Source organism: Chenopodium album, chromosome 20, assembly GCF_948465745.1.
Source record: "Chenopodium album chromosome 20, dcCheAlbu1.1, whole genome shotgun sequence".
NCBI lineage: Eukaryota > Viridiplantae > Streptophyta > Magnoliopsida > Caryophyllales > Amaranthaceae > Chenopodium > Chenopodium album.
This window is the reverse complement of record NC_137853.1, coordinates 3,614,785-3,640,912: the sequence shown is the minus strand read 5'-3', so window position 1 is coordinate 3,640,912 and position 26,128 is coordinate 3,614,785. Positions and strand designations below refer to the sequence as shown.

The following is a 26,128-nucleotide window of genomic DNA, read 5'->3' as shown; positions in this document are numbered from 1 at the left end:
TATTTGTAAAATTATTATTACTACAATCTTATTTTTTTTGACAATATTGATTAGAGACTATAACTCTATAAGCTCTTATGAGTTTGTACTACGTATATCTCTTAATTTAACCTCAAATTCATGAGATCAAACTCAATACGTATTATTTATTGAACAAGCCTATCAAAAAAGATACAACCTAATTGCATTCATCAACTTAAAAATAAGGAGTAGAGAACTTAATGAGCAATCAATCAATAACCAACTACTTCGTAATAAAAATGAGTCAATAAGTCACTAAATAAGCAAGGTCATGTGATCAAATCTCACTAAAACTTTTTAGGGATGAGCATTCTCTTTTCCTTCACCACCCCCCGCCCGCATAAGCATGACCTACAAAAGTAGACAGAATTAAACCATTACATATGAGTACCGATTCAGTAGGGTCCTTCTCTTTGTCATTAGAAAAAATTAAATAAATAATAAAAGCTTTAAAAAACTACTTGTATCAGTTGTATCACTTGTATGTAGTAGTAGCAAGAAGACAAACAAGTTAACCAAAAGATTGAAGGTGAGCCCCTAAAACCAAAAAGTGATTTGTTTTTCTCTCAAACTCACCATGAATTCTTCTCAATGAACCCATACTCCCACCATCTTCAAACTACAACACTCTCATCTTCTTCTTCTTCCTCTTTAAATTCATTATTCAATCCTAAAAAATAATGAAAATGGCCTTACTATCTTCATCTTCAACTCCCACTCTCTCTCCTCTTCCTTGTTCAAAACCCCACCATAATCTCAATCTTACCCACAAACCTTATCTTCTTCCTCTTCCCAGAAAAACCCACCTCTCAATTTCTCCAATTAGAGTTTCTGCTTCTGATAATGGAGCTGGGGTTGTAGCTTCTTCTGCTGTTGTTACTGAAGAGAAGGTTCTAGAAACCCCATCTGAAGTTAAAGGAACTGGGTCTGATTCTGTAGATTCAACCCCCAAAAAAATTGAGAAAAATGCAGAGGATGTTACAGAAATTAAAGCTTCTGAAGAAGTTGTGAAGAAATTTGTAGACCCCAGATGGGTTAATGGGAGTTGGGATTTGAAGCAGTTTCAGAAAGATGGAATTACTACAGATTGGGATGCTGTTATTGATGCTGGTATATACTCTAAAATTTTAATTTACATTCTTTTTTTCAGTTTGTGAATTTCTAATTTCAAATTTTGTTGGTTTATTTGGTGATTTTATCCTTGATTTTGTCTCTAACATTGATCAGTTTTTTTTGTTGAATTTAAAGGATTAACTGAGTAGGCTCTATAATATTTCATTTCTTGATTGAGATTTTAATTTAAAGGGTTTTGGTGGATTTTTTTGTATTGATTGTAGCATGTACATTTACAAGAAGTGTAAGTTTTTATCGGTGGAGTTTAGAAGAGGAACCAAATTGCTGCATTGATGCTATCACAGTAGTTTTGCATGTTTAGATGCATATTTTGATAGTAGTTGGTTTTTACTGCCAGTTTGCCATTGCACTGAAATAGGTGTTTATCTGCTTGTGAGCTTGAAGTTTCAACTGGAGTTAAGAATTAAGCTAGATTTGTTAGATTTAAAATGATGAAAATGCATTGTTCTCAACTTCTCATTATACTTGGTTGTTAGATGTAATTTCAGAATGAAACTAAGATGTTAAAATTTGTTACATGCAAGTCATTCTGAGTTCATCCAAGGTCCGATGGTAACAAGTTTTCGAAAGTGATCTTTTTTTCATCGAGCTTTTCTACTCGGTGCTTGATGGTCAGAGGTTTCGTGTGTCATGATCAATTGATCATCCATAGTGAGAAATCATGTTCTGGCTTGCCCGATTTTGCTCTCTGTGAGCTATTTGTTTTTGGCAGTGTGCATTTTGCAATTTGTGTTCTAGTTTCAATGGTGTTTGGTCATCTACTTATCTGACTCATTTCGTGCTAATATCCTACTCCGTCTACTCCAATGATTTTGCTGTTGTGATCTTTGGAACTATATTTTCCTATGACATTGAATAAGACATCAACTATCTTCTTATTATTGACATGATTTGTAATCAATTGGGTTCTCGATTGATGATTTGCAGAAGCGAGGAGGAGGAAGTGGCTCCAAACCTACCCAGAATCAACCACTAATGATGAACCTGTTATTTTTGACACCTCAATCATTCCATGGTGGGCATGGATCAAAAGATTCCACCTTCCTGAAGCCGAGCTTCTTAATGGTTTGTTTCCACACATAATGCACACATATTGTGCCTTACTTTTATCGTTCAACTAATCAATTTCTCTTTTTCTTTTGGGTTTGGCAGGCCGTGCTGCTATGATTGGTTTCTTCATGGCCTATTTTGTCGATAGCTTGACTGGTGTAGGTCTTGTCGATCAAATGGGTAACTTCTTCTGTAAAACCTTATTATTTGTTGCTGTTCTTGGTGTGTTGTTCATTCGTAAGAACGAAGATCTAGATAACTTAAAGAAGCTACTAGAAGAGACGACTTTGTATGACAAGCAATGGCAAGCAACATGGCAAGACGAGAGCAATACTACTTCCAAAAAAGATTAGCCCATCTAGTTTATCAGATTTTTAATCTGAATATGGTTTTGTTTGTATGTTAAGGATAGGCCTCATCCAATATTGTATTCAGAAAGACTTGGTTAGCACTTTATTAATACTTGTATCATTCTGTGCTGAATTTAGGAGCATTCAGTTTCTTCTGCAACAGGAAATGACAAAATGGTTTGCCAATTGCCATTAATGATTCAAACTGATGTTTAAACTGCGCCATTTATCTGTCATTTAAACTAAATACTTAAGATACTCTAAAGTATTTTCTAGGGTCAATCCAATGCTTGTTATCATTCTTGAAAAAACAAAAGATTATACTCCCGCATTAATTTAAGGAGAAATTGTAACACCCTTCTAAACACCAAAATTTGATTTCACCACCTTTTTTTTTTTTTTTTTTAAATTTAATTTAAATAACCACCGTTAAAATTAAGAAAATTTATATGGAGTATTTCATTACCCCTTAACTAAAAATTATCGATTTTTGTGCCTAAACTTGGTTTAGGATTTTGGGGTTACTTAGGCCCTATGGATCCAATTTAAGGTCACAAACCTAAAAAAGTATATGAAATACCTTATTTTAAAAGTTTTATGCAAATAGAACTAATTTTTAACATGCAAAACGAGGCATTTTCAATAATTTTTTTTAAATTTGACCTCAAAAATTAAACCCAAAGGGTCAAAATAACCCCCAAAACCTCAATACGCGGTATAACAATTTTTGCAAAAAAAAAATCGTTTTAATTTAGAAAATTGGAACTAAATGTTTAGAGGTAGTGAAATCAAACATTTTGCATTTTAGAGAGTGGTTATGAAAAATAAACCAAAAAAAAAAAAGTAGGTGATAAAATTAAAATTTGGTGTTTTGTGGGTAATTATTTACATTTTTTTTTTCTTTAATTTAATTGAATAATTAAAAAAAATGAAAAATTGGAAATTACTTGTACCAATCTTTCCCCCTAAAATAAAATTAGAAAAAACAAAAACAAAGAGACTTCTGAATGTTGCATAATTAAAATTTTATCATAAGAATTGCAAAGACAGTAGCTGGTGCACCCAAATGTAACGAGTAATGTAATCGTTAGATCACGTTCTTGTTCAAATAGAAATATGTCATTTTGCTAACTTCTTTCCCAGAAATGTGTATACAAGAAATTTAAGATACAAGATCGAGCACCAAGTGGGCTTTAACGAATGATTAGCTAAAAAATTACTCAAAATTTAAAGAGCAACCAAAATACCAAGTCCTTGAGGCAAAATGAAATTCTCTATATGATTGAAAGGAAAAACTAAGAGCCTAGTTTTCTTATTCTAGTTCTATGATTATATAAATCGCGTAAATAATGAGCTAATAACGAGGACTTAGAATTAAGACCCGTTACCAAGTACACTGCTTACAAGCACGGTGATTGGAACTCGAGCTAGATGGCCTTTGTCTCCTCGCAGTAACATCTCACCAAAGCTGTAGTTATTAGTTGCATCTGTTGCTTCAAGCACAATCTTGAGCTGCCGTGTAGCATTGTGACTAACAGTAAAGCTTTTAGGCGAAACCTTGACTCTCACACCCATCGGTGGCCTCACAGTGACAGTGTATGTCTCAGATTCTTCCCCTACATTTGATACCACCCTGACTACTTTCCTTGAACCCACTAAATTTGAGATTGTTATAGTAGGAGTATTCAGATCCGAGCACCAACCTCCTTTCTTAGGTGGGCACCCAACACCAACTGCCCGCCTCACAGACTCATCATCAACCCCTGGCACAGCACAAAGAAACTGTACGTAATTCTTAAATTTGGCAATGAATACAATCCCAGGGTCAACAGCACGAGTAGGGTTGATGGATCCAGCTCCATAATCGAAAGGAGTGCCTGGTGCTATCTGGTTGGTCTTTTGTGCCATGATGGGATTGCCAGCTTTATCTGATATATCTGTTGTTGTCATCATTGCTGAGATTATAGCAGATGGCTTCCAGTTAGGGTGTCTGTGCTTGATTAATGCAGCAATACCAGCTACATGAGGAGTGGCCATGCTTGTACCTGATACAAGTGCAAAATTTTGCCCTGGTTGCAACAAACAACCACAAACATGAGAATAGAAAACGAAAAGGTTGACAATCACATACTAGTTCTACACCGGTCCACTGATAAACAAAAACGAAAAGGTTGATAATTTACATAAGAATAGAAATTAACTACAGAAAAAGTACCTTTTGCATAATGATCACCCTCACTGTCTGGACTCCAGGCAGCCCAGATAGAAGAACCTGGAGCCATTATAGTTGGTTTCAGAACATCAGCTGTTTGTAGAAGTGCGTTGTTTACATCAGGTCCTCTTGATGAGTAGGAAGCGACAATTGGCGCTTGCCCAGTGTATATTGCCTGTCTGCCATCCAAAATTCTGGCTGTTGCACCGAAAGCAAGCACTCTGCCTGTTCTACCTCTATATGTCCTTGAGTTGTAGTACTGCCAAAGGGCCTGCAATAAAGTTGAACACAAAAAGATTCACATACACTGCATACTAGGTTGCACAATTTAACAAGTCATAAATGCTCTCTTTCAGAAATGTGTACAAAAGATATCAATTCATCCTGAAGTCCAATGCTATCTAAATATAGAGAAGAATTTATGACAGTTAACCGTACCGTAGAAGCTTGTAAGTTGTTTAGGACAATTCCAGGCACTCCAAGAGTAACTGTAGTTCCCTTGATTTCCTCAGAACCAACATCAGGGTCCATTGTCATTATAAATCCAGCAGCCCCGGCAGTACGGATTGTTTCAGCAACTCTAATTATACTTGCGGAGTCAAATTCAAAATCAAAAGTATATGTGCAAATAACAAGTTTCCCGCGAACCAGAGATGGGATAAAAGCATCGGGAGTTTGGCAGCTTTCAAGGAGACCAATGCTAGCATTGTGGCGACTGACATCAGCTGCAGAAGCAATGGGAAAAAGAACTTCTCCTGGTGTTGGAGCTGTAAAATATATAATCTTCTTAGGAAATTATTGTTAGAGAAATGAAGTCTAGCTAAATCAATAGAAAAATAGTAGATGACATGAATTTGCGAGTCTTATTTACGTGCAAGGCCCATTCCAGATAAGCTGTGTCCGTTGCCCAACACGATGGAGGAGTTGTATTTGCGATCAATGATGGAGGCAGCAACTGTCGTAATCCATGGGCTAAAAGATAGAATTGAACTAGAAGAAGGACCACCATTACCAGCAGCTTGAATCACAACAACACCAGCTTTTGAAGCAAACAATAGTTCCATTTCTAGAACATTAAGGAAGGCAGAAGGCCCAGGTGGAACACTAGAAGGTCCAACGGAGAGGCTTAGTACATCGACTCCATCTTCCACAGCCTAGACAGGAAACAAGATCAACTAAACGAACAAATAGACAGCAGCATATATAGCATCAAATTTAAATAAAAAAATTCCAAACCTGATCAACAGCTGCTACAACATCTGACATATAGCCTCCAAATGTATAAAGAGCCTTGTAGACAGCAATGCTAACCAAAATAAGGATAATGCATTAGCAATTAAATCAGTGAATGTATCCTAAGATACAAGAAAATTCCTCAACTGATAGATTTAATAATTTTCTGCAACAGGTACATAGGTCAGTAAGTTGTCTTATCATGTTCGAATGTCTCACCTAGCTCCTGGAGCCATGCCACTCGCATTCCCATAGTTGAAGCCATTGACAATAACCGGTGTTTCATAGTTACCAGCAGCTGTTGACGCTGTATGGCTATCAGATATAGATAGTCATCAAAATAACATAATTAAATTCAGATGGATTACTAAGTAAATTATGGAGCAACTGTCATTAAAGCACTTGTTATGATGCAATTTTATGATGATCTAAGGCCCAAATTAATGCTAAATTACCACTCAAGCTCTAAAGATACTGGCATGTTCGTGTTATGTGACTTGCCTTCCATGACCATCAGCATCATAAGGGGAGGCATAATCACGTGTAGCATTAAAGTCACCAGCGGCAATGGCAGCACGGGCAAAATACTGCGCCCCAACTATCTTGCCGTTGCAAGCAGTAAAGGGAAACCTCTCACCAGAGGAACATTTCCCTTTAAACCTGGTACTATAATCATCCATAGAACCCTTAGTTCTCAATGATGGCAGATTGGAAAAACTTGGGTGGTTAGGATTAATTCCAGTGTCAATCAAGCCTATAACCATGCCTTCACCAGAACTCCTCGCACCACCTAAAGATGGCCAAACACCAGTAGGAATTCCTAGATAATCAGGTGTATGAGTGGTAAGCTTCTCCATCTTCATATCTTCATGAATAGCCCTTACTCCTGTTGCATTACGAAGAGATTCAACAGCCTGCAAGTGTAAACAATTGACAGCTTAAAGAACAATAAACAGTTAGAGACTCAGAGGTGCAGACGAATAATTGAGGCACCATTAGCAGTTCATATTCGGTATTAACCCAGGAATTCAAAACATTTTCCTAAAATGGATTTACCTTTTTGGATGTGACATGGATGGCAAACCCATTGAGCAAATGACTGTAGCTGTAGAGCTTGGTGTATGAACCAGAATCCAGCAGGGACTCCAATAAAACATCATGCTGTTTATCTATCATTTCTTTGTGTACTTTAATGTCATCGTAATTCCTGCAAAGAAGTGCACAAGTTCCGAGAAAAGAACACAGGGAAAACTAAGAGAATGAATAGGTATATGCAGCATGATATGAGGGAAAAGGCACTATAAAATCCAAAGTTTATTGTTACCTGGAGCTGCCCTGGTAACTAGTCCTTGAGACAAAGGAATCACCCTCCATGAGAACCATGAAGACTTCAGCATGCACAATGAAGTGATTAAACATGTAACTACAACTAATTAGAAAGAATACAGCTAGACTTAGTCGCATTTCCATATCTACAAGTACTGGCAAATAGCAGCGCATAATGTATGGTACTTTTTGTCAAAGTTCAAAGAGAGAGCATTCCACCAAAAGTATTAATAGGGTGAAATCCACTAAAGACCAATCACAGCACCAGTATTTTATAGTTGTATCAGGTGGAGAAAATGCCTTCTTGATCAGTCTTATTAATTAGGTAAGCAGGGAAGATTCACATGCTTGCATGCAACAAAATCATCTATTTCTGATGCAAGTAGTTAAATTTATTAGCACCATCCATGCATTCCTCATTCCTCACCCACCTCCTCTCTTCCCCTTACTGCACTCTTCTATACATCCAAGAGCAAGATCTTACAAAAATAGAGGCAACCAAATTAAGGGATGCTATGCAGCCCATCTCAAAGAGCTGTTGAAGAGCAACGGTAATATACTTAAATAATCCACCCACACCTTCCTCATTTCTTAACCACTATCCTCCTGCCTAATAATTGTCATATTGTGGTACACAAAAGTGAACCATGTAAATAATAAATGATTTTAAGAACTCGGGTGCCCTTCTTAAAATTTAAGAAAAAGGCCAGTGATATCATCAAGAATGCATAAATAAAGCATTGTCAAATACATTCCACACCAGAAGCAACAATCTGAGTTCAAATGAATCATGATGGGACGTCACTGAAAAACCATTCGGTATTGGATGACAAGATAATGTGAAAAGTCATAAAAAGATGAAAAGGGGGAACAGGGATAACAAAAGAATGATTTAGTCTATACTATTTGATTCATAAGACTCCTATCATTTGACCTACTAACAATGTCACATGACATTGGAGCAAATCTTAAGTCCCTTTGACTACTCTATGTTTACATCAAAAAGAAAGTAAAACTACCAAGGAATGGCCTGAAGGGATATAACCTTGGTAAGATGTTCTACAAAAAAAATACTACGTATCTATAATTGAAGCATTACAGAGAACACAAATCATAAAATTTAACAACATGAAGATGAATATGCACCGATCTTGAATTAAATTTCAGTAGATGCAGAATGACAGATTTATCTAGATCTCTGCTGACGAGTATATTCCCAGATAGCAATGGCGCCACTAACATGAACATTGAGGGACCTAACTACCCCTAACTGTGGGATTTCAACGCAAGTATCCAAAACATGGATTATATCAGCAGGTATACCCTCCTTTTCACGGCCAAGAACAAGGACCTGAAAAGGAAAAGAACAAGTACACATCATTTCAAAACAACTAATGTGATCATTATAGAGCGAATACAATTAATGATAAATACAAAAATATAGAAATCAAAAGAAACAAAAAGTTGTAATGTCCATTGAGTTCACATTGACTTGGCAAAGGGGTACAGGTCTTGTTAATTTTGGGTCGAGTCATTTCGGGTCTGCTAACATTTGGATCGGGTTCAGGTCGTGTCAATTCAGATTTTGGTTCAAGTATCGGGCCAAATTCACGTCATGCCAATTTCAGGTTGAGTATGTTCGGGTCATTCATTTTGTGTTGATATTGTGAATCAAGCTCAAATCAATGATTTTATTTGGCTTATGAGTTTAGTTACAGTTGGGGATGAAATAGTTTGAGTCATTTATAACACCAGAAAATTTTATTTTGGTGTTAGGTAAGTTTTGGACATTTCGAATATCAGGCCCTTTTGGGACAAGCAATTCAGTTAAAATCAGATTGGGTCAACTTTATGTATCGAGACAACATCAGATCAGGTATAATTGGATGGGGTCATTTTGGGTATAGGGTCAAGATTGGGTCAACTCCACTTTCGGGCCGGGTACGGGTCAGTTTCGGGTCACATGTTAGGTCAGGATTGCCAAGTCTTTCACATTCTGATTAGTTAGGTCAGGATTGCCGAGTCTTGCACATTCTGATTAGTTGCATAATAAGCAAGCGTTGAAATCTTCACGTAAGGCCCTGTTTAGTTCACCTTTAAAAAATAATACTTAGTAAAGGTAATTTCAGTTCATAAAGATAATTTCAGTTCGGTAAAAATAAGTTCACTTCAGTAAAAAAAACTGAAAATAAGTTAAGTTCAATAAAATCAATTTCAATTAGCAAAATTAATTTCAATTCAGCAATCAGTAACTCTAAAAAAATTATATAGTAGAGAATCAATAAAAATAATTTCAGTTTAGCAAATTTAATTTCCACTTCAACAAAAATAATTTAAGTTCAGTAAAATTAATTTCAGTTCAGCAAAAATAAGGTGAGGTGAACGGGACCTAACTCTGAATAATGTAACAGTAACTAACCGTTCGTTGGGGGAAGCTGTACTTGTCCAGGGGTACACTATTTGCAGTTTGTTCCAATCCCAAAATTGCAAAACCCTCTCGCTTTTTTTTCTCCAGAAAGTTTTTGACACTATTCACTGGGACCTCTATGGTGGGAACCCACTTCTCTGCTGTGACACTGGCAATGTAACATATATTAATTAAAATTATAATTAATTACATGCCAGAAAGCTATCATAACACGAGGACAGCTTTAAGAATTAAAAAAAATGCAAGATCTCTGAAACCAGTTTCAGCCAAAAAAAACAGATAAATTAATAAATAAAAACACTAATATATTGAAATTATTTCCAACAGTCACACTCAAATTTGGGAAGCTTATGTTCTAAGCCAATCCTTTCTCATGGAAGAGGTCGAATGCTCATCTATCCATGACAATTGCTAAAAATATGTTTCCCAAACAGAATTTAGTGAGTTTACTCACAATTCCTCTCCGTAGTCCCTAGAACCATGGAGCAATTCTTGCAAGAATGCAAGGGGACTGGAAAACATGGCATTTAAAAATTATACAGTCATTTGCATATACTCATTTAAGCTTTAACAGGGAAAATGTAATCAATCATGATATACGAAGTTACAGGACAGACTTTCTTTCAAAAAAAAAAAAAAAAAAAAAAAAAAGTTACAGGACAGACTATTAAAGCACAAGAGCGCAATTCCAATTACTCCGTATATCACACAGCTGAAAAAGATGCTCTAAGGAAATTGCCAGGATATAAACTAAAAGGGATACTAGGCACATGGCTCCAGAAAGAGAAGTTATAGACTCCTTGTTTTGCAGATTGATCTCTTCATCCAATTCATCCACAATTCTACATATAGGCAGACAAAGAACCTCCCACCCTTATACATATACCAATTACCAAACTCATTGAAAAATCTATACATAATCCAGCATTGTAGCAAGGAACCCCCCAACATGACCCAACCATGGCAAAGAGTTGGTTTTTCAATAGTTACCTACAATGCCCAAAAAAAAAAATTAAAGAAAAAGAAAGAAAAGAAGTGGCAGGTAGTTTCTCACCGTTGGGGAATACAGTGTATAAAACACACATTAGGCTACAGGAATAAATTGGGTCTTTGAACTGCAGAATGTATAAGTACAGGGTTTCTCAAGAAGCTACAGATGTACCATACTTTAGAATACAAAAAGGATTAGCAAACTCATCCAGCTCCCCTCTCGCTTGTTCATGGACGTAGCTAGCTCATTGTTAGTCAATCATGTTTAAAGTGTTCTTTTGCTGAAACACCTATGAGAATTTCAGTTTGTAGTGATAATAAACTTAAGTTCTCTTTAAAACTAAAAAAAAAAAAAAAAAAAAAAAAAAAAAAAAAAAAAAAAAAAAAAAAAAAAAAAAAAAACTTGCAATACATTAGAAAGGGACACGCCAGGAAACACCCCATGACAGTGAGTCCGTATTGAAGCTAAATACACCACTCCATCTCATAATTAACCAAAGAAATTTTCTGACCATGGAACATCCTATAACTGCTCTCCAGAAATCGGATTTACATAATGGCGAGAATCTCCACTATTTATTAATGTTTATAAACGATCTTCACTAAAATTGTTTCATACATCATTCCATCGAGGTTTTTCTAATTCTGAGTGATAGATAATTAAGTTAAATACAAATTTGAGGAGATGTCAAACAGAAGAAAGAGAGTTCTTAATCAAACCTTATCATCTGAAACTGTTTATCTTGTAGCACATTAACATCTGCTATTGCCAAACTATTTGCTTTGAATACCTGCTAGACACAAAATCAAACCCATTGATAGACGATGAACAAGCTTTATTATTATACGTGAAGCTCAAGAGGGGATACAAAGAAAGGATAAGATGCACAAAATGAAGAAAATAGAAAACAGAATAAAAAGTGCCAAAAAGTAATTCTAAAGTCCACACACCTCACAAGTTCTTGCCAACCCAGCAAGGTTTGGTATACGATCAATGAGAGATGCAACAAGAATGATTTGCTGTCGGTTTGCCTTGACCTTTTCCATAGATATGGTTCTTGACTGCAATATTTGCTCAAGAAGTTGGTCCTCCTTTTCCAATTCTGCTAATAAAAGACAGAGTTCAGGGGAAAAAATTGTTACGATAATCCACTGACATCAGCAGGAGAGCTAGTATTTTTTGCATGCCATTAAAAGTTGGTAACAATTGTGAAAATTATCTACAGCAGAGGAATAAGGTATGAGGGGGGCTTCTAGCTTTTTAAGTAACACTATTTTGTGGAAAACAAAGTTAAAGGCATGTAGAGGGAATTGAAGCACCAAAGAAACAAACTTAAAGAAGTCAGCAAATTTGTTGCCCTCCACCATAATTAAGGTGCAGATCATGCTAAACATTTGCTCCAAGTTGGGTTAATTATTTAAAGGTAGGAAGGTGATGGTCCTCCCTTTTATGCTCATTTCTCCCTCCATCCAGACCTTAGGCACTAATTCCTCGAAGGATTTAGAAATAGAGGACATGTGGAGGTCAACTCCCTAGAAGTAGGAGGGATACAAACTTCAGACAAGATCCCATCTAGAAAAAGCTTGCATAATGAGACCATCTGCCTTCATACTTCGTATATGAGTATAAGACATCACATCAGAGAAGACATATAATACAAAACTTATATTGGTGTTGCTAATGCTTTGACAGTTTGATTCCTCCACTTAAATCCAATTTAACAGAAATTATGGCACTGAGTAATACTTTATGAGTTTTTTTTTTGGGAAATTCTCAACGGTAACCCCTAACTTTTGCTACACACCAATGGTAACCTCCCTTTTTTTTCATAGTCTCAGTTTTATCATGAATACTATGCCAAAGAAACTAATAATCATCTTTGAAATCTTACCATCATTAAGCAAATCGTGTTTAGACAATGTGAACTTCTTCTGAAAATCCAATGGAGTATTACTTAAGGGTGAAGCAATCAATATTTCTTGTCCTGCATTTCCTGAATGAGACATACAGTCTCGATCTTCTGCGATCATTAAAGTCTCATTCTTGAGAGTAGATTCATCCTTTGCCATTGAATTTCTGAGTTCTTCTCTGACATCCTATGCATTGCAGCATGATGAGACAAGGCCAGAAAGCAGAAAGTGTCTAGAAGAGAACAACTTACATTTAAAAAGTTCATCACTCGATCTATTAGGCACGTTGGAACACATTCAAAATCCATATCCTACATAATACAACAAATGGGATATCAGCAGACAATATTGTCCAAAAACCATCAAGAAACTTCTCTAACACTGCAGCTTTATAGTTCTCTCAGTTCAATTAATCACCCTTAATTATCCTGAAGCAGAAATGCTCATCAGAAAACACAACTTTAAGCATGCAGCCATAAAATGAATGATCTGCAAATGAAATAACATTCCCTTCATCCTATATCATAGTCCTCATTTCTAATTTCATGGGTCAGATTTTGAAAACTTTACCAAATACAAAAAAACATAATATGTAAATAAATGCTAGATTCGTCTCAATGTGTGGTTTATTGTTAATACATAGTTAAAAATACAAATGACTAAAGGTACTTTTTGAGGACCGTGCAAAATGAAATATAGACTATGAAGATTTGAAGTGTGTTAGGGCTTTAAGTAAAGTAATATGAAGATTTGAAGATCTGTCTTGAATGTAATCACACCAATGGTTCTTTTTCTATTTATTTTCTTCATTCCCCCTATTTTCTGCCACGGTTGATGTTGAGGAGTGATATTAGTTTTATGAGAAATGAGGGTGTGTTCCTATAGTGGTTTGGAACAAACCCAAGTGCCAATACAAAAGTCTCTCTTTTGTTCCAAACATTTATCTTCTCATGTCAATCCAACAATAAGGAAAAAAGAACGCAAAAAGAGGCACTCATGTAGGCTTATTCAATTTAGTTACTAACAGAGTATGTGATATATGATAAAGAAGGGGGAGGTTGCATGTTTTTAAGCCTAGCTATGACTAAAACAAATAGGAAATGCTGAAATCGGCTGGTTATTAATGCAAAGGCACCTAATCTCCAATCCAATTAACCAGCTTTGGAATCAATATTAAACCAAAGCCCAATACTAGTGAGAAGCTATAATTAGCCCCTTAATAACCAAACAAATTCACTAAGGCCAAACACACCCCAAAAAAAAAAAAAAAAATACTAATCAGCTTAAAAATTGCAACTTGAGCTCCTTGAGTAGCATCACAAGGTAACATGAAGCAGATTAGGACCAATGTCTTCAAGAAACTACTCCCTCCATTTTTAAATACTTGCTCCATTTCTCCGTGCGCGGGGTTTTAGGAGAAATTGGAGAAAGTAATATAATATGGAGGTAGTGGGGTGGGTGGAAGAATGAAAAAATTGTATAAAGCAAAAGTAGTGGAGAGAATTGAAAGAGAGAGAATATAAAATTAATAAAATATGATGTATGTTGGATCCACTAGGTGAGAGAATTGATTAATATTGCAAAAGTTTTCCAAATAAGGTAATGGAGCAAGTATTTAAAAACGGCCGAAAATGGAAAGTGGAGCAAGTATTTAAAAATGGAGGGAGTAGTAAATAACATTGTACAACCATAGTACATCAGAGAACCCAGTGGCATCCCCACATAATAGTTCCCATATCCTGTCATTCCACTCTAAATATTTGGAGGATACATTATGATGGACATCAAATAACAAGTAAAACAGAAGCAAGTATTGGCCTGTTGGGTGCAGCTGAATGAAGTGGAAAGATCTAACTAATATTGTCCTCCCTTAATAGCAGAACATCTAACCTCAACACGGCTGGAGAAGATTCCTGCAGGAGTAATAGACTCAATAGGATTAAAAGCGTCAAGATACCCTTCCAATGAGGCTCGCAATCTGCAAGAAACAATACTGGCCATCAGAATGCCCCAAAACAACAGATACGCTTAATAACAGAACAACTAATTATCGATGAAAAACACATGAGAAAAAACGACCAACATCCCAAACTCTGTACTTATAATTCTAAACTCAAACAAATGATATATATGATAAACAGAAGAATATCTTAGACTGGAAGAAAATGAGCACTTAAAGGAAAGTGTCAAACACCGCTAAAATAGAAAGGTGCACAGGACGAATTTTACAAGTTCAGTTCAGTGAAGTCACTTTTTGACAAGAAATCAGGGTACTACATGGCTTTGCAATTGCTTGTCATTTTAAGAGAAGATAGAATCGTGAGATCCAAGCCTTTCGGTGATGCATAATGTCATAAAATTTGAACATGTGAGATGTGACCCATGCTGAATATAAAATTACAGTATCTTTATACTGAATAGATTATTCCCCCCTACTGATGTTAAACATTAATGAAAGTTTGACGAGGTTATGGAAGAAAATAAGTCGAAGAAATCAAATTAGTGACAGTGAAAAAAATAATAATAAACAAAACAAAAAAAAAGTACACAACTATAACAAGCCTCTTCACACTTTGCAATTGATCAAGAAAAGATGACAAATTAAATCAAAAAGTTCCTACAACATTCAACCTCAAGGTAGCTGTGAAGATACACAATTTCATTGGTCTTGCAGAAAAAAGAGTGCAGTGGATGAAAAGCCTCCAGCTAGATAGTCAAATAACCAGGGATACAAGGACCACAAAGGGAAAAATTATAGGCTACAATTATTGTTATTCTGATCAATACGGGTTTTGGGAAGAAGAGCAAAAATAAGCAGCATTAAGTTGCAGTTTATACCAGCCAATACATAAACTAGAAACAAGGATGTGGAACAATGTTGGAATATTCTTCAACCTCATCAATTTATGATGAAAAATGCTCAATATCCAAAAAAAAAAAATCTTCTTCTTTATTTTCCTTACGGTGACACAAAGACATGCATTTTAAAACCAAAAACTGAAAAATTAAAGATTGCAGTACCTCGCACAGTCAGGATTTAATTCCAAGTATGACTTCAAATTTCTGAAGCACCTTTTCTCCAAAACGATTGATCCAGACCAGCTAGAATCTATTTCCGGCAGTAGCTTACAGAAAACTTGATATACTAGCAACTGAAAATTTAAAGTTATATATAAAAAATGACTCAGATATTCAAGAACTTTACAATTCACAACAAACATCTACCAGAAAGGAAAGAAGTCAGACAAGTGCAGCACAGGAAAACCTGAGTAAAACCACGTAATGTGTGGTGGTGGGATGTCAACAATGGAATTAAAGGTGGAAGCAATTCATCCAAATGCTTAGATTGAGCTTCTGCCTTTGCATGGATCATGACATTAGCTGCTATATATACATATGAGGACAGTGCCTGCATCCAATTCTAAAGTTTAGTTGCCTATATCCAGAACCAACTGATATCCAATAGTACAAAAAATAATAATTTAACCCAATCACTTTTCACAGAAAAAGGAGAATAGTGAAAGAATGGATAAACAGTTAGAAATCACAACAGGACAACATGCTAAGGAGAAGAAAGAGTAAGAGAGCAGCCCAATACACAACATGATGCATTCACTTGCAATAATATGAAGACAACAAGACCCATACACATAAAGAGGGCTAAGGTCAAACATTACTCGCCTTCAAACAGCCAGAGCTATCCCGGGAATGAATTTATAGATACAACACATCTTCACACATTGCAAATCGCTAATCAAAAGCAATCACATCATACATGCAGTGCACTGCATCCAGTACAAAACAGAACTATATTGATCTTTCTAAGACATCTGATTGTCAAGTCGTCAACTATGCCCTCCAACTTTAACCAGTCCAATCGTTTGTCAAGTAGCCATACAAATAAAGTCCTCCCCTCTCTCTCTCTCTCTCTCTTATTTATATAAATTTTTTAACAAAATGCACACTTTTACACGTCCTCGATTACTAGTTAAATGAAATCAAGGATAAGTGTTGACACTGTTTACAATTTTCTTATCAAAAACAACAAAAACAAATGAGATATGAGGCCATTCATGTGACTATTACAACTTTGAACTTTTAATGTTCCACAAATTTTCTTCATAATAAATTTGTTTAGCAATTAAAAAGCCTTAAAACATTTTTAAATGATTATTAGACAAAATTGATCTGCAAGAAACAGCATTATAAACAGTATATATCAACAACATACAGAATTATACAATCAGTCATTATCAGTCATGTTGTAAGCTTCAAACGGATAAATTTCTCACTGGAAATAAAATGAAAGAGAAAAACAGATACAAACCTGAGTCTTCATATTGTAATCACATAATATAGGAGCTAAATGCTGCTGTACCTGTGATTTTAGTAACAAAACAGTTCAGAGATCGATATTCTTTTACTCTTATCAATGACAAAAAATAATACAACAATATCCCCAGATAAAGCAGTGGATGAGCAGAGGTCCTCCTGTAGAAGAATATTTTAAATACAACGCTACACACCAAACACAATTACTGTACAATAAGCTGTAATCACGCATTAAAATGTCAAATCCATGATTCATCATGTATAGAAGAAAACACTCGGTGAAATTTTTTTTTTTTTTCATAAAGAAAGTAATCTCATAAGTAGATTTTGCTCCAACTGCCTACAAATTTAAGCCAACAAATTAAATTTGCCCTTGAAACCAACATTGTCTATCTACGTTTATTACAAAATGTTTATAACGTAACTTGATCACTCCCATAATTGAATTTTGGTTATCTTAAAAAATTCATACTTCCTCTGTTCTATTTAGTTGCATCACTTTCCTAAAACGGAAGTTTCAAATTAGTTACATCACTTTTCATTTTAGTAAATTAATTCTCTCTATCTCTCTCATTTCACATGTGTCCATCTTTTTTATTCTCTCTATCTCTCTCATCTTCGAAAATTGCCAAGGAGTATGCAGTTTGCAAAGTGATGCAACTAAAAAAAAATGAAGCATTAGGCCCCGTTCTCTTCACCGAATTATTTTTACTGAAACAAAATTATATTTGCTGAACTTAAATTATTTTTACTGAATTGAAATTATTTTTGCTGAACTAAAATTATTTTTACTGATTTTCTATTATAACTCTTCTTTAAGAAAACTGAATTTTACTACACTGAACTTATTTTTACTGAAATAAAATTATTTTTACTGAACTGAACTTAATTTTACTTGATTTTATTGAACTTAACTTATTTTTACTGAACTTAATATTATTTGTTTAAGGTGAAGAGAACGGGGCCTTGGTCTTGTACTTCTAAATACTAAATACAACTTTATTAATTTATTTAATCACGACGCTAGGTGATGCACAGTATTTTAGGATAGGAGATAGATAGAGTCATAAAGATTATAAAGTTGTACCTAAGTGCAGAGGAGAGTGGAGATAATTTTAGCTAAATAAATAATGTTGCAATTAATATGCAACTTCCCAAAGAGAATGTTGTGATTGAATGGAACAAAGGAAATTTTATTTAAATTCAAAAGTCCACAATATATACTTCTATTCTATGGATTTACTATCAAATAGAACAATATAAACTATATCAACAAAAAACTTAAACAAAATAAAATAATCAAATAGATATAACATACCAAGAATGGAAAAGTAAGGTAAACATGTATTGCAAAAGTTTCCAAGTACTGCCGAACTGACGGCAAGTTGTTTCTCTGCAACAAAATGTGACTATCATAAGCACTTATAAGATTTAATAGTCAGTTTCCCACTCCACCACCCCGCCCCCCTCCTCCTTAAAAAAATAAAAAACAGGAGACGAATATGAAAGGGAAGACAGCAGTATTTATAGATCAAGCAGAAAGACCTACAAATGCATAATGTGCTCTTACGGAGTAAGCATATCAATCTTGGATACAAGAATAATTTATATACGTCTGTCTGATTTACATCTTCAATCAGCAAGTAAAAATGTAAATAAAATGCTTAAATTCTAGTGGATAATATTTTGGACGTTAAGTTTCTGTATAGATGTAAAGTTCTCTAGAAATTTGTGCATGGCCAGCAAAAGGCAAAACCATTGTCAAACATACAGAAATATAATTTATGTATTCTAGTTGGTCCAAGAGGTGGATGAAATGTAGCTGGTGTCGATGAGGGTTTTTTCTGGGCCAACACATTATATTTCGTGGGCATTCTAATAAGGTGTGTGCTTTAGCTCACATTATATATTGCATTTGGGCTTTTCAAAACCAAGGAGATTATCTTTACACCTTGACTTGTCTAGCAACTTATTCTCAGATAAGTTCATACAAATATAGTGCATTAAGTTCTTACAAATAAATTGCAGACGAGTCAAAAAAAAAGTTGAAGAGAGCACAACCTTTCCTTCCCGAAGCCCTTATTCTCTCCAATTCAAATAAAAAATACAAACCTACTTCAAAGCCTACTTCATATGATTACCAGATTATTTCTATCAAGTTTATTCCTTTACAAAAAAAGCATTTAGGGTTCTTAGGTTGAGCTCTGCATCATATCCATACCATAGAATGAAAAAGTCAGCTGCTTCTATCTCATTAATGGTAGACTGATTTCCAGAGTGCACATAATGTAGCATTTCATCTAACAAAGATAGTTACTTACATACAATGATATGGACAAGCTCTGTATGACTTGCAAAACAATATCCTGATCAATAAATCTTGATAGAATACATAACATTTGCCAAGCCCGGACTTTTCGACGATGAGTCTGTTCAACACAAAGAGAGCCACATCAGCAAGTGGAGGAAAGCGACATGGACTAAATTAATTTATGGTTATTGAGCTTCAATGCAAAATGAGTTACGATTAAGTGAAAAATAAGAAGACACGAAAATCAATAGCAAGTCATCAAGCATCACAAGGTTCCTCAGTAAGAACAATCAAACCTACAGTTCCTGAGTTGGTGCAAAGGCAATCATGGAGCATGAGGACTGATGATAAAAATTTATTTCTAGGATTCATAAGTGGATTTAATGTACGTTTTTAACATCATTTACATTCCTACTAAATCTCAATTACGAGATTAGGTTAACATGAGCAAATACTTATACTTAATTTCCATCGTCATGAGTTAATTTTAGAAACATGTGTTGATGTGATGACTGTTCTTTTACCTATCACCCACGATCTCTCTAACTACTTACAGTCATGGGGTTCATCCCTAGAATTTATGTTGCATTACTCCCTCCTTTTTCGAATAATTGACACAATTCCCTCTTTAGGCCGTTTCAAAATAGTTGACAGACTTGACACACTTCATAAGTGGAAAGGGACCACCATTGTTAACTTATATTTACCATACCCACCATAGCCAACTAACTTTTCCCACTGTCAAGCGTCACTCTTTAAATATATATAACTGAATCCATTTACTTTACATTCCATTAAACAATTTATTTTTACACTTTTGATTATATGAATAAACTGAGAATAACATTTTAAATAATTTTAAATACTCTTTTGTTTCCTCATACTAGAGTTTATGTTATTAAGAAGCAATCTTTAAAATTTAGGGCTATAACTTAAGCAAGTTCTTTTGTGTATATATAGGCTTTTAGTGCAGCCTAGAACAAAAAGAGAAGACTTCAAGTAAAACCAGTAAGTACAACAGTTAAAGGGGGCTGCTTTGGGGAACTGAGTTTTAAGAGGAACTCAAAGTGGCCCTAATTAGCAATAGAATTGTAACATTGTTGTTTCCCTTCTCTTGCACTTGTTTACTCATTAGTCATTACGAATTCACATGCAATTTTAAATTTCCTAAATTCTTAGCAACAAGTTCCTGCTGTGCTCCATTTAACTATCAATTTCATGTCCAAAACCTACCTCTGGCATATTACTTTGAACTGAAATTAATCATACACATAATCCAGTTTAACCTGGAGAGGTGTACTACTCACCGCACTATGCTTCTTATACAGTTCTTTTGCAAGATCCTTGTCATTAACCTACAAAAATGATTATCATCAAATTAAAATAAAAATTAAAATTTAAATTTAAATTTAAAAAAAAAAAAATTCATATACATGATTATGTAATGATTATAAGAAAAAATCATTTCTGCAACAATACCTATCACAGAGAGATCAAGAGAGCATGCATGGAAAGAACATTAATATCCGAGGAGAAAAGAAAAGGCGATGAATAGTATATAAAGCACACAACAATAATAAACATACTTACTTAACCCTTGGAGGGAATCCCAAAAAAGTGTCATATCTGACCCCAAATTAAAGTAAAGGAAAACAAGGAACTAAGAAAAGCTCAACTCATAAATATCATAAAAAGGCACTTTGATGTGCAGCTGATCTAATATCTATATTACTTTAACCCTGGGAATCAAGACTTGAAGCTGGGATGCACGAATAACAGAGGTGATTCACTGAGTTTTGTATGAATGTATATAAAATATTCTACATAGATATTCTTTAAGTTACTTACAAAAATATTGTTATTGCATTGACAAATAAGAGTTCCTTCAATTTTAAGTGATGAGTTAATCTTTCTTGAATTAAAGAAGGAAAACAGAAAGTAATCTTCACCCCCAAGAAGCTATGCAGAGGATAATGCATCCATGTGAAGTAGGCCTAGGTGCAATAAAAATGCATCTTTAAACTAAAGAGATCATTTAAGAAAAATTACTTACAAGTAACACAAAGCATTTCAATACGAACAAACACATTATAGTTTTACTGAATGAAAAGCTACTGTAATCAAATTTCCTTGCAAATGTCCTTGTGAAGAAGTATCCCCTTTGCACAATAGGATGATCATGCACAAAACTGGACTAAAACTTTAATTGCTACATCTCCAATCATGAGAAGAGTGAGATGGGAGCCATTTGGTTTCAGGTTGTTATGAAAAGGAAAGCGAACCTTTTTGTTTCATTTATTTTGAAGATGCATTTACCCTAAATTTGATTTCCATCCTTACCACAAGGATTTAAATTCTCCTACAGATGGTTGAGGGGAACCACCAAGAAATCTACCTATGAGATTAATAGCACCACTCACCAGCCTATTCACCACGAAGGTCAAAACCACCATCATCAAGGACCCTGATCATGGAAGGATAATATCTGATCTGATAGCAGTTCTATATAAACCAAACAAAATAATTACTAATTAGTTTCGCTTTCTTGATTCTTTAGGCTTTCTCACATATGAAACAATGAACCAAACAGTCTCGAATCTTTTTCAGCATCAACGACCCTGACTACAGAAGGATAATATCTGATCTAATAACTATTCTAGAAATGAATTTTTCCTCCAAATTTGATTGAACACAATTAGAATACTACTATAATGTGGCAGCTTCAATCTCAATTAAAGAAAGTATGAAAGCTAATCCACTCTAATTCTCTGTATAAAACCTAGGCCAAAATGGAGAACACTCCTTTGAGGTGCTGATTAGATAGATCAAACTAGCAAAAGATAAGATAACCATACTATAATATAAATACAAACATACAGCAAATATGATATTGGCTTCGACTCTAGAATTGCTACTTTGAAAACTCACATTCCAGGCATCCAAAACACAGGTTAAGCATTTGGTTTCTACATCACAATATAAATTATAAAGGAAATGTAAATTTGAAAGTAGAACTTGTTATCCACAGATATGCTTGTAAAAATGGACGACATCAAATGAATTTTCCAATATCCAATGCTATGGCCCAGCATAACTTGCTAAACATTACAACAAATGACAAAAATAATATTGAAATATTAATAATCTAGGATATACCTAAATAAATAAATAAAATAATCAATACTAACAAAGAAACATTACCGCGGAGTCAAGAAGCTCCAACAAAAACATTTTTCCAGACTCAATGGCAGAACAGCTCTTATCAGTTTCGCTTCCAGACCCAGCCATCTTAGTTACATCTGCCAGCTTGTAAAAGAGCACAGCAACAGAAACTCGAGCATAAAGCTCTGTATTAATATAAGCCTGGGCACAAAGTCAGTCGTCAATATTACATTTACAGATGCCATAACATGCGATTATATGTATTTAAAAATAAAAAAATAAAAAAAATCAATTTTTAGGCCAGACTGATTTTTTGCCTTCCTTGATCAAATTTTTTATTCATTTGCACTTTTTTCTAAAAACTAGCAATCCCCTATTATATACTCGTGATATGCATGTCGAAGCCTAAGAAGACAATAATTTAAGAATAGAGGGAGTAATATCTTTTTTTATTACTTTTTGTAGGTTTAGATAAGATCACATTAGGCAAGACTAGATCAGATCAGAGAGGATAGATACAGATCAGATTGAAAAATAAGTTCAAAAATTATTATGTACTACCTTTGTTTCTTATTAGTTGCAAAAAATGAATAATTTTTTGTCTCACAAATAATACCCCTTTTGTGCAACTAATAACAAATGAAGGTACTATAAATTCAGATGAAATCACATCAGCAGAAAAAAGTTAGCCAAACATAGCCTGAGATACTGGGAATAAAAAAGGTTAACATACTTTTGCAATCTCACCATCTGGAATTTTTGCCAACAATGACACTTCAGTTCTTGCATCACCATTCTCTGTTAGTTCCCCTTCAAAATCTTCATCAAAAGCAACTAGACAAAAAGAATATCTCCCATTAGAAAGTTTCAAAGGTGTTTTTTATTTTAATAGCATCATGAGGACAAGGAACCCTGCAATAAGGTGAATACAATAGCACCCAACTCACTAGATCCATATAGAGTCAAAAGCTTTAGCTCTTTCATGTAATACTTAATGACCACAGGATTTAAGAGCCATAACCCAGTCAAGTGAAGAGCTGCAAGGCGAATGGTACGAGGACTTTTTATGCCTTCTTCAAAAACCTTTTCGCAAAACTACAAGAAAGGGGTCAAGTACATCATGAATACATGTCCGCTGTTTTCATTGCATACAACAGACGTAAGAATTTGAACTGTTACTGGCCAAGGTGAGAGAAAGTAAAACATACCCACTTCAAAGGGCCAGGTCCTATATCAGTCACATGCATTTCCTCTAATCTGAAAACAGATTCATGCAGGACAGCAGAGAGAAGCGCTGCAATCGGTGCAACCCTCCGCTTATTACAGCTAGTGTGCAGTATCCATGAGGAACTAACCAATTGCCATATCATCTGGAGACAAAACGACCAGGATAGTATGTTATTTACTCCTGGAAATTGTGATATCATATTTCACAACCCAATGTACCGCAATCACATACACAAGACTGAAGACATGACACCTAACCAGACCCAGATTAAGAAGTCTTTGAAAGGTAAAACACCTATCTACATCCACATCAGTCTCTTTTCCACAAGCCAACAAAAAAATATACAAGGAACTGAGACTTAAAATTTGGCACAAAGAATATATAAATGACACCCATACCTGTGCATCAACCCCACTACAGCCAGAGACAAATGAACTACTCGAAGTTAATAGATCTAAAACCATTCTGACTGATCTCAGCATGGACAAAACAGAATCTTCTCCAGCAGTCTCCAGGCTGCGAATTCATTTGAGTTAAAGTTGATAAGTCAAATCCCCAAAGATCACATCATAGACAAAAATGTTAAAAGAACAAAAGCTAGTATGGATTTGCATCTCTGCCTCACTAGTAATCTCTTTGTAAACAGCATGGGAAATAATTACTTACCTCTCAACAAGGTCAGCAAAGATAAAGCTGACCGCGTCATTTGAGAAGAAAGTATTATCATGTCCATACTGGACTCCATTTTGAAAAGCATGGTGTGGAATAGATAACAGAGCTTCTAGACACAGCCACTAAAACAAATGGGGAAAAGAGGGGGGAAAAAAAAGGATTAATTCTGCAAATTAGTATCTCTCAGTCATCAAGAAATATATCAAGAGCTGATGCAAACAATACAGGTTGGTAACAAATACTGATAAGAAAACCATTATAAAAGCTGCATTAAAGTGAAAAAAGGCACTTTGACTTGCCATGAGCCTGTAATGTCTAATGCAAAAAGTGTCCCCCAACCATATTCTAGCCAAAGCCTCTGTTACATGGTATAAATAAAAGAAAAGGGGGATATAAGAATTACCAATCTAGACACAAAAATTTATAGATGCAATCTCCTTTGCATAACATCAAAGAAGCATCAAGATGACAAGTAGCTATTGTCTTTACTTGCTGAAGTTGCCTGAAGTACAAAGTTCATGTCCATGACCCTACGCAGAAAAATAAATATCCTACCCTAAACTAATTCAGTTTAGCTACTCTAGGGAAAAATACATAGTTGAACTTTCAAAAAAATTAATTAACAAATGGTTAGGAATTTAATCCTTTAATTCAACAATGGTTTGACTTCTTGACAGCAAATATTGCAATTATCGCTATAATAAAAGATTTTCAAGCATTAGTTCGTGACAATAAATTTACATACACCAGTCACAGAGGTAAAGAAACTGGAAAGGAAAGTACAGCATACAAAAGGGGAATACCTTCCATTTCATTAATATAGCCCTCCTCGTTCGGGCTAATTGCTGAATAGCAAGTAAACCATTTATGTGATTGAGAAATGTCAGGACCAGGGAATCAAGAAGTGGCCTATTCTTTGCCACTGGATCTAAGGTGCTATTCATGTCTTGAATATTATAGACAGTTGTAGAAGAAATCACTGGAGCAGAAGCTTTTAGGGCAAAACTCAGAGCTTCATATGCAGCCAAATTAATCTCTGCACTAGTCTGCTTGAAGACATTAAAGGTAGTGAATAGAATCACAATCAAAAAGTATATATGATGGAACATGCAACATTTATTAGGACGATTTCTGCTGAGAGTCCCCCAATTATACACCTTATTAAATAGATCTATCTGAATGTTATTGTTTCAAGTAAAATAAGATCCCACACAGAATTGAGGATGTCAAGTATGCCCTTACATTATTTAATACTTTAAACTAAACCAAAATGGCATCTGCCCATAAAACACCCAGCTCCCCCCATGACACAAGAACAAGCCCCCCCTTAACCACTAAGTCTTTGTTAAGTTAGGGTTTTTACAAGTTAAAACCACGCAGCTATTGCCTTATCTCCATCTCCATTTCCTCCACCTCAATAACTCCCAGTTAGCTGTAGCATTGGTTTTTCAGAGAAACAGATAGCCTTGGCAGTAGCGATTTTCATCCACATTGTTTTCCTGCAAAGCTTCCTAACCTGCCCTGATTGCCGAAGACATTCAAATGATCTTCAGCCTAGTTCTCTCTCCCTATTGCATTCTTCCTTCTCTATCTCCCAAATCCATTTCAGAGCTCCAAAATAATATCTCTGAGTCAACCAACATCTTACATTTGTTATCCTCTATGTTGCTTGCAGCTTAATTTTTTTCTATTTCCTAATTTAGAATTCTGTTGATCATCATTCAGATTTATATCTGATAATTCAGTGGCTTGAGACTTTATGAGGAAT

At 34.9% G+C, this 26,128-nt stretch overlaps 3 protein-coding genes across 3 annotated transcripts in view; 1 reads left to right on the top strand and 2 right to left on the bottom strand.

Moving 5' to 3' along the window:
• The first annotated feature begins 528 nt into the window (after positions 1-528).
• Positions 529-2,747, top strand: LOC145598964 (light-harvesting complex-like protein 3 isotype 1, chloroplastic). The gene is made up of 3 exons (XM_081655362.1): positions 529-1,131; positions 2,083-2,220; positions 2,308-2,747. The coding sequence occupies exons 1-3, from the start codon at positions 702-704 to the stop codon at positions 2,556-2,558; spliced, it is 819 nt and encodes a 272-aa protein (XP_081511488.1). The 5' UTR covers positions 529-701; the 3' UTR covers positions 2,559-2,747.
• Positions 2,748-3,753: 1,006 nt separating this feature from the next.
• On the bottom strand, positions 3,754-7,712 carry LOC145598851 (subtilisin-like protease SBT2.5). The gene is made up of 9 exons (XM_081655245.1): positions 7,325-7,712; positions 7,057-7,207; positions 6,502-6,914; positions 6,220-6,315; positions 6,004-6,073; positions 5,639-5,921; positions 5,206-5,534; positions 4,771-5,038; positions 3,754-4,624 (listed from the first exon to the last, which is right to left on the bottom strand). Exons 1-9 carry the CDS (start codon positions 7,498-7,500, stop codon positions 3,930-3,932), a joined length of 2,481 nt encoding a protein of 826 aa, XP_081511371.1. The 5' UTR covers positions 7,501-7,712; the 3' UTR covers positions 3,754-3,929.
• Positions 7,713-8,203: 491 nt separating this feature from the next.
• LOC145598066 (uncharacterized) overlaps positions 8,204-26,128 on the bottom strand; it is a 28,264-nt gene continuing 10,339 nt past the window's right edge. Inside the window, exons 16-35 of the mRNA XM_081654362.1 lie at positions 25,164-25,406; positions 24,355-24,482; positions 24,087-24,204; positions 23,669-23,830; positions 23,408-23,555; positions 23,194-23,294; positions 22,500-22,661; positions 20,606-20,653; positions 19,309-19,416; positions 18,306-18,380; positions 16,983-17,033; positions 15,921-16,064; positions 15,677-15,807; positions 14,546-14,633; positions 12,907-12,966; positions 12,637-12,841; positions 11,696-11,850; positions 11,465-11,535; positions 9,746-9,902; positions 8,204-8,677 (exon numbers count right to left, since the gene is read on the bottom strand). Coding sequence (XP_081510488.1) covers positions 8,513-8,677; positions 9,746-9,902; positions 11,465-11,535; positions 11,696-11,850; positions 12,637-12,841; positions 12,907-12,966; positions 14,546-14,633; positions 15,677-15,807; positions 15,921-16,064; positions 16,983-17,033; positions 18,306-18,380; positions 19,309-19,416; positions 20,606-20,653; positions 22,500-22,661; positions 23,194-23,294; positions 23,408-23,555; positions 23,669-23,830; positions 24,087-24,204; positions 24,355-24,482; positions 25,164-25,406 — 2,520 coding nt within the window. The 3' untranslated portion in view covers positions 8,204-8,512. The remainder of the gene's footprint in view (positions 8,678-9,745; positions 9,903-11,464; positions 11,536-11,695; positions 11,851-12,636; positions 12,842-12,906; positions 12,967-14,545; positions 14,634-15,676; positions 15,808-15,920; positions 16,065-16,982; positions 17,034-18,305; positions 18,381-19,308; positions 19,417-20,605; positions 20,654-22,499; positions 22,662-23,193; positions 23,295-23,407; positions 23,556-23,668; positions 23,831-24,086; positions 24,205-24,354; positions 24,483-25,163; positions 25,407-26,128) is intronic.